Genomic DNA, 9,817 nt, shown 5'->3' on the forward strand with positions numbered 1-9,817 from the left:
TATTTTTTTTTTTTTTGTACCTTCTTCTCGCAAAGAGCCATATTAAATTTTTTTCCACATTGGTTCAATATGCACTCTCCCTATTCCACTCTCATACTTCCCCCTCCAATGATCCCCAACACAGGGTTGATCCGTTACCCAAATTAAATCCAGATTAAAAGAAATCATCAATAAATAGTATCAATGTAGAAATAAAGCAAAAATAAAATAAACACAGTACTAGATTAGTTTAAATAAATAAGTTAAAAACTACTAAATATTTCAAAAACATATAAAAGGTCTTCTAAGAAGCTCCTTGTTCTAATTGGTATTGTTCCGCGAGATCCAAACCTGAGGCCTCTCACGGTAAAAGAGAGAGAGAGCCACCTTCGAAGGCCTCGAGGATTTTTTCCTGTATTTTTCGGAAAGGGATGTATTTTTCATATCTCTTCTTTTCCCTTTCTACTCCACCCACCTGATCAACCGGATCCAACCACCCGGATCCAAGACCAAAGCCGTGCCTCCGATTCATGAAACGCAATATTTGCATATCTCACGAATCTGTCAGTGTCAATAAACCTCGTCGAAGCAAGTCTTTCACTTCATCAGTTCATATAAGGAGCATTTCCTAAATAATGGGGCAGCATTAAAACAGATTCAATAGAGTGAGATTAGGAAGGAGGTGGTTGTGGCCTGTGGGGATAGTCAGGCATTACGTGGTTCCTTGCCTAGCATCTCTTCATTATATTTGCTTCCCATACTGGCGACCACCAGGAAACCTCTTGTTCCCACTCGTCTTCGCCATCATGTAACTCTTGTTATAACTTGTCCAGCTCCATAACGACTTGGCGTCAATTAGGAAACTATACATACTTTTAAAAAATATAGTAAGGTGCGCGCATCACATAACTTTCACATATCACTTGTAGATCTCAAAAAAAATTTTTTTTATTATTCAAGAGGTTTAGCGCACTTGCTCAGCCTCCACTGACTCACTACCAGTGATGCGGCGAGAGGGATGCGCTGTGATCTTTTGAGCTCTGCTCTACCCGTCACACCTGGAGGATAGAGTGGGCTCAGGGATCCTCAGGTCGATTGTTTAAATACTGTATATTAGAGTGTAAATGTGTCTAGAGACTGTATTATTTTATTTATTTATTTTTAATACAGATAGTTTGATTATGTTCATTTTGTTTATTCTTCTGTTTGTATATATTTGAAGAGAGTTTTTTTTTTTTTTTTTTTTTTTTTATTCATTTATTTAATTTTATTTTAGTATGTATGAGATCATTCATCACTATTACCTATTGCCCACAACTGTGTGGCAGATTGTAATATCTATCATTAAATAAAAAGTAGTATATTTATGAAAATAAAAAAAATATTATTCAAGGGGAGAACATTAATCTTTAAAATACACTTCATGTTGGGAAGAGGGGCGAAAAATCGCTCGCAACCTCTACCTGGTCATTAAAGTAGGGTCGCTAAATTTGTTTAATTCTGGAAGCGTGAAGCGCTCCATACAGGGTTTCTCTTTAAGAAATATAATGGAAATTAACAAAGAAAACAAAACAAATAACAAATGAAAATTAATTTAAAATGAACGGAAATAACTAAAGTACGGAGTCATAATGAGGTGTAGATAGTTGACCGTAGATTAATGCTTGAAGAAGTTTGTCGGGGGGTGCGGTCAGCAAAGAACAACATAAATAAACAAAACCATATTTATTTATTTTATGCCAGTAATAAATAAATATGGTTTTGTTTATTTATGTTGTTCTTTGCTGACCGCACCCCCCGACAAACGTCTTCAAGAAATAACTAAAGTACACTAAATACAGTCTCGAACTGTCAACTGCTGTGCTATTTTGTCCTTCCAGCCTATTCTTCTACTTTGCCCTCTGTGATAACACTATGATGTTGCTCTGCGATAACACTCTCTGGCTGTAAACGTATATCTATAATTAAACGTAAATCCAGTGTCAATTTTGCGAGGTGGCAGTTCCAGTCTATCATTCCATTCCCCCTTCCTGCGAGGTGGCAGGGCAGGAAAGGTTCCAAAAACCCTATCAACATCACCTCATAACTCCATCTTCTGATGCACCCCCTCATCCTCCCACAGTCCCTCTTTTCGACTTCTGACTGTTTTATTATTATTTCACCATTGTCTATTGTCTTTATTAATTAATGTTTTTATTTTTATCTTCTATGTTATACAACACCAGGATGCCCCTCACCTCCGGATTTAAAATGGCACCTTTTTTAGAATGGATAACTCATAAATAACAAATAAACAAAACAAGTTACCTTAAAATACCAAAGGTAGTAAAAGATAAGAACACAAATTACTTTTCTTTTTCACAGTAATGCACTTATTAATTCACTTTTTATTTCCGTTTTAGAGGGATCGGAAAACAAAAAAAAAACAAGTGAAAGAGGAACTGGATTGACTAAAAATAAAGGATGAAGACTGCTTGGATAGGGAGCATTTTGGGAATAAACTAAAAGAAGTTAGGGTTCTTGTGGAAAAGAAGGAGAAGAGGGAGAGAATGGATTAAGAAAGAGCGGGAGGAACAGTCCAGCAAGATGAAAGGGTATTGGAGTAGAAGAAAAGCGGAAGGTGTGAGGATGAATCGAAAATGATATTCACGAGGTCCATGCTGACCTGTAAATAAAAAGACCCAACACGAATTACTTTTCTTTTTCACAGTAATGCACTTATTAATTCACTTTTTCTTTCTGTTTTAGAGGGATCGGGAAAAAAAAGTGTCAATTAATTGAATTAAATTAAAAACTAATATAAATAAATTATCTTTCAATTCTTAACACTTCACAAACAAAATCAAAGGAGCTTAAAAACTTTGATCAAAAATTGATAGCTGCCTAGAATACATCAGTTTAACCAATGATAAAAATAATGGTGTTAAAATAAAAATACCAAGGGCTATGAGATGGGATCGAAATAGATTACGCTCTCGACTAATAAAAAAAAAAAGCATACAGACTGTCTGCTACCTTTTTCTATCAGGATTAACCCTGACGAAGCCTTGCAATGAGGGACGAAACGTTGGTAAACACTAAATAGTTTTTCTAATATTTTGAACCTTCATAGACCGCCATCCGGACCATCTTCCTTCAATCTACTTCATATGGTCAACTATCGTCTGCCAAAATTATTATTTTTATTTGTTTTTAATATAATTTTAATCTTTAAAATTTAATTGTATTGTAGTGAGCGATAACTTGTGATTTCCTAAAACAAAGAGAGAATTCAGATCGTGGCAATTATTGGATCCAAACCAGAGCTGGACAGCTATCAAACTAATAGCTAAAGTTGTCATGGATAGAATATTTATTTATCAATGATTCATTCATAAATAAGTGTCGTATCCATAGCAATGTTAACTAGTTTTCTCCCATCCCTGATCCAAACCTTCTATTATAAAACTCTTTTAGTAAATCTACGGATAAACAAGAGAAACGATAAAAGAAGTAATTGCAATACCCATTTTCTATAATTCGAATCGAAACAATCGAAAATTTAAACTTTTGACAAATTAAAAATTAGGATAATCAAATACATCGAGAATACCTTTTATTTATTTATACCCAAGTACTATATTATCTTATATATCTTATCTTGTTCTGAACTTGATGGATTTTAGTAAAATTATATATAGTAAGAAAAAAATGATATAGCGTAAAAAAATATACATTGATTTAAAAAACAGAACATGTATTGATTAGACTATGTATTAATCGCGATTGACACCATTATTATGAGAAGACATTGCACATCTGTAAAAGTGGTGTGCAATCGTTTGTGGTTCTTGTGGTCTCATCTTACGTGAAGTGCTTGATAATGGGGGCTTAATGTTATAACAGAGTCGGTCACTTAATCCTTTTATTTTCAGTCATCTCGGAGAATTGATGTGTTAGAGAATATCATAATTTTTGGAAACTGCTCACCAATTTTTTATAAAATATCTATGAAACAAAATTAATGTATTAATTACTGACGTAAATGTTTTAGTTATTGCAGGGGTAGTCATGATCATTAGTTAGATATGTTAAATTGATGAATATTTCCATCTTTTAGCATGTTAAAACTATATAACATTAACATGGTTGAGAGTCTGTTAATAGGTCTGCTAACTGGAAAATGGCGTCACGCAACAGACCAGCTTGCTCCACAATATTTCATTTTCATTTATTTTCATATTGATAGGTTAGTTGATCGTAGTTCATGTTATTTTTGTTTTGGACGTGTTTAAACTCTTAATATGGAGTTCTTATTGCTTGGGCTGCAGAGTGTCCAAGATTAAATCCACAAACAAAATTATTCGAAAATCGCGTATTTCCATGGTAATATTTCATCGCATACTAAGCAATGTGCAATCGATTAGAACGATAGTAAATATTATCAAAAACGATAATAAAATTAAAATTAAATTTGTGACGTAGTAAAGAAAAAAATTCCACTATTCCTAGTTTGAATTTAAAAAATAATAAAAACAGATATTGCATATGAAATTGCTTAATAAAAGGAATTTAGGATGCAGATACATAACGTAAGCAGTCTTTTTTACTGGGACACTCCTAGGCCATGGTAGTTCAAGACTTCCTTGGCACTTTCAGGAAAATCCTCGAGAAAGCTCTCCAAAGAGAGAATACATTTCCTTCCAAAGAGGTATAATTAATTGGCCTCCTTGCGGAATGCTGCCTGTGAACCTGTCATTTGCTGGGAACTGGGGCAGGGTGCTTCTAGCTCTGCTACATGCTAACGATATAACTTATTCTTTTGGGAATTAACAATAATTATTTATCTCAACTTTATAATCTTTAAGTGAAGAGTAGTGATTGGCAAAATAGTGATATCTCGATTACGGATTGTAAAATAGCAGCTAAGTGATTACGTGATTTTACAACTGCTAAAATAATTATTACCGATAGAAGCTTTCGCTTTGAAGGCTAGCAGTGAAATGGCAAATTATTCAACTATATATATATATATATATATATTAAAAAAAATAAAATAAACTTAATCTGTGAATCTATGAAGGAATGGGGTGCAGTAATTTGTAAGAAAGTACTGCCACTAGACCAACGGTTGTGCAAGGAGGTGTTTGTGATTTGATCAAATCTGTCACAGCCGGATTCGAACCCGGGTCTTTGCAGTTAGTAGTCCATCGCCTTACCAATGAGCAACTATATATTTAATATACAGTAAAAGGAAGTATTAAAATCGCGCAAAATTTCGAAACTCGAGTTTTCTACGAAAATGTAGCATGCCACAAAGCCGTCTATGCGCAAGCATGTTTGGGCGTGCGTGCTATTTACCGATTCAACTTAGAGTCGAATTTTTTTCGACAAAAAAAAATTACATAAACATACGCACTTTAATATATCGCTTCGGAAGAACAATGACGCAGTTATAAAATTTTGTGAAATTGAATTTTTCAAAAATGAATTTAGTAGTTGTTAGGTAAATTTCTAAATTTGTAATTAATCCTGATCTGTGACTTCCAAGATGGTAATTATTTTAATTAGGAAAATCCTTCTTGGCAACCTTTATTAGACTGGAGCCCATGACATCCTGTCATAAACTCCATATTTATCAATTATATTAATGACATTACTTCTATTTTATTTATTTATTATTTTTTCTCTTCGTCCTTTTTCCAACTTCTTTTTATTTCCCATTAGAGGACAATTTTTTGTTTTGTTAGGTCTACGAATGTCGTTATTTTTGTTATTACTTTACTTTTCTCTCTTATTAAGAATTATTATTTTTATCTATTTTTTATTATGATTATTATTTATAACGTTGTATAAAGTTAGGGGTGTCTTTTTTACGAGATTATACCCCAAATCAAAGAAATAAAAAAATTTTACAATTGGACCCAAATTTGTATTTTTCCATGGCTTTTCTTTAACTAAAGGAAAATATTTTATTGCTGTTTGAATTTGATTAAACATTAGAATTCATTTTTATGTGGATTATTTTTAATCTGATTGAAATTTTAGTTCAAAATCAATGAATATTCACATTTTCTTTTTATTTAAAAATATAATAGTATTCTTGTTTAATTAACTTATATTTATGCTTAAATTGGATAACTTTTCAATCTACTCAACTCGTTCAATAATCTTTTTAGCAAAATGGCAATAGTGGTTTATGATTCAACAGAATTATCCTAGCTAATACATGTGCCACTAAACGTAGAGCTCTGGACCGGAGTGAATTTCACATTTAAGTCCACCAACACAATAAAGTAAATTTTAAAAATCACAATTTTTATTTACTGTGACCACTCTTCCAGACCAGTGATGTTTATCTTTTTAGTTTTTTTTTTTACGTTGGTATTAAGGAAAATATATATATATTATACCAATATATTGACCTTCAATAAAAATTTACTGTTTTTTTATAAAACTGCTTGATTTTAGCACAAAACTTTGTATAAGTATGTATTAAAAACCTTTCTTTGTACCGGTTAGAAAAAATGACAGATTTTTTTTTTTTTTTTAAATAAGGCTTTAACAGTAATTTTTTATTTTATTGTAAAATATATTATTGAAAATTCAGTTTACTGAAAGTTCTGTTTTAATTTCGTTCTCTAGTAGAAATAATTATGAGCTAATAAACAATATGATGAAATAATAATTTAAAAAATCTCTCTAATTTTGTATAAAACGAAACAGAACTGGAAGTTCCATGATCCATAGACTTATGCTTTACCTGTTTCCGTTGCGGTTGAATTAATTCTGAATAAATCAAAAATTTTGTTTATGAAATAATTTTTTAAACGTACATTATATTTTTTTTATGGTTTCCAAATATCTAATATATATTTATTTTCTAGACACACGCAAAAAATAAATAGAAGAAGTAACGAAAAAAAAAATGAGAAAAGTACTTTAAAAATGAAAATATAAAAACTGTAATTAAAAACGAAACGTTTTTTACAAAATAGTTCAGAAAATTCCAGAAATTTATTTTTTATATCCAAAATTCAATGTGTCATGAACCCCCCAAGATTTGTGTTTAACACTGACGCTACGATACAGTTAAGTAATTGGTGAATGTAGTTTAAAAATACATAATTAAATTAATTTGATATATATATTTTATTAAATTATATATTTTATGGGTTCCAACTAGCTGATAAATATTTATTTTCAGGATACATAAATAGTAAAGGTAACAAAAAAATAGGGGTGTACTTTATTAAGACTACATAATAAAAAAAAAGTATATATGGTGGTGTATTTTATATTGTTGATAATCTTATAGAGAAAAATAAATATTAATGTTTTTAAATTTTAAATAAATAGGTTTTGAACTTAGAATAAAGAAAATGACCTGGGCAGAATAGCCTGCAATAGAAATTTTAAATTAATGTGAGGAGGAGTTTTGTATTGAAGATGTCCTTGAAGGTGGCTAGAATGGCCGAAACGTTGGACTAGTGAAAAATAAAGTGTTGTGACAGAATTGGATATTAATTTTTGATTTATTTAATAAAAAAAAAGTAATGTTATTGATTATTTGAGTTTGAATTTGGAGTGTGTTTCTGCTCTTATATTTATATGATTTTTCTTTCTATTTTGTTAATTGCAATTTATTAACGGTTTATTTTTTTAGTAATGTATTGTATTTTTAGTTAGTTATAATTTAAATATTGTTATTTTATTAACTTTGTGTATTTAAAATTTAAACTAGTGGGCTTTTTTATTATTTTTTTTATGAGTTATATTTTATTTTGTACACAAAGATTTTTCTTTTATTTCTTTATTACTACTAATACTTAAATTTTGTTTGTTATTTAATTTATCCAGCCAAACCTCTCTTTATATCTCTTGGCTATATTTAATAATAATTTTTTTAAAAAGATTTGGAATACATTCCTGAGAGATATTTTTATATTCTTTAGTTAGTACACTTCTAATAATTTTTTGAAATTATTTTGGTAAAGATACTATATCTTTATACTATTTAGAAACTCGACTCATTGATGGCCAATAAACAGTAAATGCAGATTACATGTGTGCCATAAGAAATAACAAATAAATATAAAAAAAATACTTTCTGGTCAACCCACTTCACTAAACCCCGATTTAACGACAGTTATTTCTCAACTTTAAAAATTTTTCTAAAAACGGGAAGAGGAGACTGAATTTAAAATAATTAAATCGAAAAATGTTGAAAAAAGTGGCTAAAATTGGAAAACTAATTGCAACTATTATAAAACTTATTTAAATATTATTTAATTATATAGTAGAGCGGTTATTTTATTTTATTATTATTTACTGAATAACATTGTAATTATTTAATGAAGAATTATGTCAGAAATATTTTTTTTGTAATATAATATTGGACCAATATAGCTGAACAACCTTATTTATAAAATAATGTCATAATTCAACTGATAAATTGATAAAACTCATTTTATTGTATAAATATATATTCTGATTATAAATGATATATAATGTAATAATGTAATAGTAGTACTTACAAATAATAATATCCAAGCGATCCTCATGATTGTTGCGTGTTCAAGAAGAGACGCGGCCCATAGCCGAAGACGAACGCGAGGTATCTGCTTGCACTGAGCTCTTCCACTTCCCACCACTGCACCGTCGACAGGAGGGGAGTTCGGGCTCAAGGGGTATCTCCAAGTATTTATTTATTATTATTGTTACTAATATTACAATTGATGTACTGTTTTGTTTTTGTAATGGTTTATTATGAAAAGAAAGTATGTAAAAAAAAAAAAGTATAATAGAAAAACCTCTTCCTCGATGTTGAACAAGCTTTTGATCGAGTCTGGCATCTAGGTCTGCTCTACAAACTTCGTCAATTCCTATCCCCCACATGTTTCCTTTTAATCCGTTCCTACCTCTCTGATAGAACCTTTAAAGTAAATCATAACCTAGCCTACTCATCTGTCTTTTCTCTGTCCGCCGTTGTTCCTCAAGGTAGTATCTTAGGTCCCATTCTTTATACGGTTTATACAGCTGATATCCTAACTCACCCTAACACAGTACAAACAACATACGCTGATGACACATTTATACTGTCTGTAAACAAAGACCCTACACAGACACACGTAACATTCATTGAAGAATGGTGTCAAAATTGGAGAATCAAAATAAATCCTTATTACATTACAAATAAACTCATTCATAAAGACCTTAACATCCCATTCGTTGCAGATTTGGCCCAAAACAGATATGCATCTTTTCATTCCAAACTCCTTACCCATTAATTCTTAATCTCTCATCCTTAACAATCCCTGATAATTCTCCGAGGCGTCTGAAAAGAAGATGGCCACGGGACCTAATTTAAATTATTGCTTGAAGTACCACCAATGGGTGGTTCCTTCCCAAGATTTTCAAGTGCAAATGAAACGTACAACATATTTGGTTTTGTATTTATTATTTGTAAAGTTGTAAATCACATTAAATAAATAAGTAATAAAGAAAAACCAAAATGTGTAAAATACTATATGAAAAACATAAATCCTGCAAACCAACTCCAGTATGTAATTTATCATATTAATTTATACATAGGATGTCAATTTTGATTAAATCAAATAAACACACTGAATTTTACATTTGTACGATAATTGATATGTCCAAAGAGATAATGCCAAAAATAGTTTAACATTGGTTTGCACTAGTTTAGAATTATTAGACGACGGATAGTTTTTTACTGTTCAAACCAAGGGTGTACCCAGGATCAAAACTAGGGAGTGGTCTTGCCATAATCAATCAGGTTATGACAATCCAGCACAGAGGAGAATGAAACCAAAATTTTAAGAATAATATATATAAT

The 9,817-nt window shown here is 30.7% G+C and overlaps 1 protein-coding gene across 1 annotated transcript in view; it reads right to left on the reverse strand.

Annotated features, from left to right (window-relative positions):
* Window positions 1-8,576, reverse strand: part of NT1 (Neurotrophin 1) — a 123,682-nt gene extending 115,106 nt beyond the window's left edge. Inside the window, exon 1 of the mRNA XM_014419313.2 lies at window positions 8,496-8,576. Within this exon, the coding sequence (XP_014274799.1) occupies window positions 8,496-8,522 (27 nt within the window). The 5' untranslated portion in view covers window positions 8,523-8,576. The remainder of the gene's footprint in view (window positions 1-8,495) is intronic.
* Between the last annotated feature and the right edge of the window lie 1,241 nt (window positions 8,577-9,817).

The sequence above is a fragment of the Halyomorpha halys genome, unplaced genomic scaffold (genome assembly GCF_000696795.3).
Source record: "Halyomorpha halys isolate HHAL.00 unplaced genomic scaffold, Hhal_1.1 Scaffold233.1, whole genome shotgun sequence".
Classification (NCBI taxonomy): domain Eukaryota; kingdom Metazoa; phylum Arthropoda; class Insecta; order Hemiptera; family Pentatomidae; genus Halyomorpha; species Halyomorpha halys.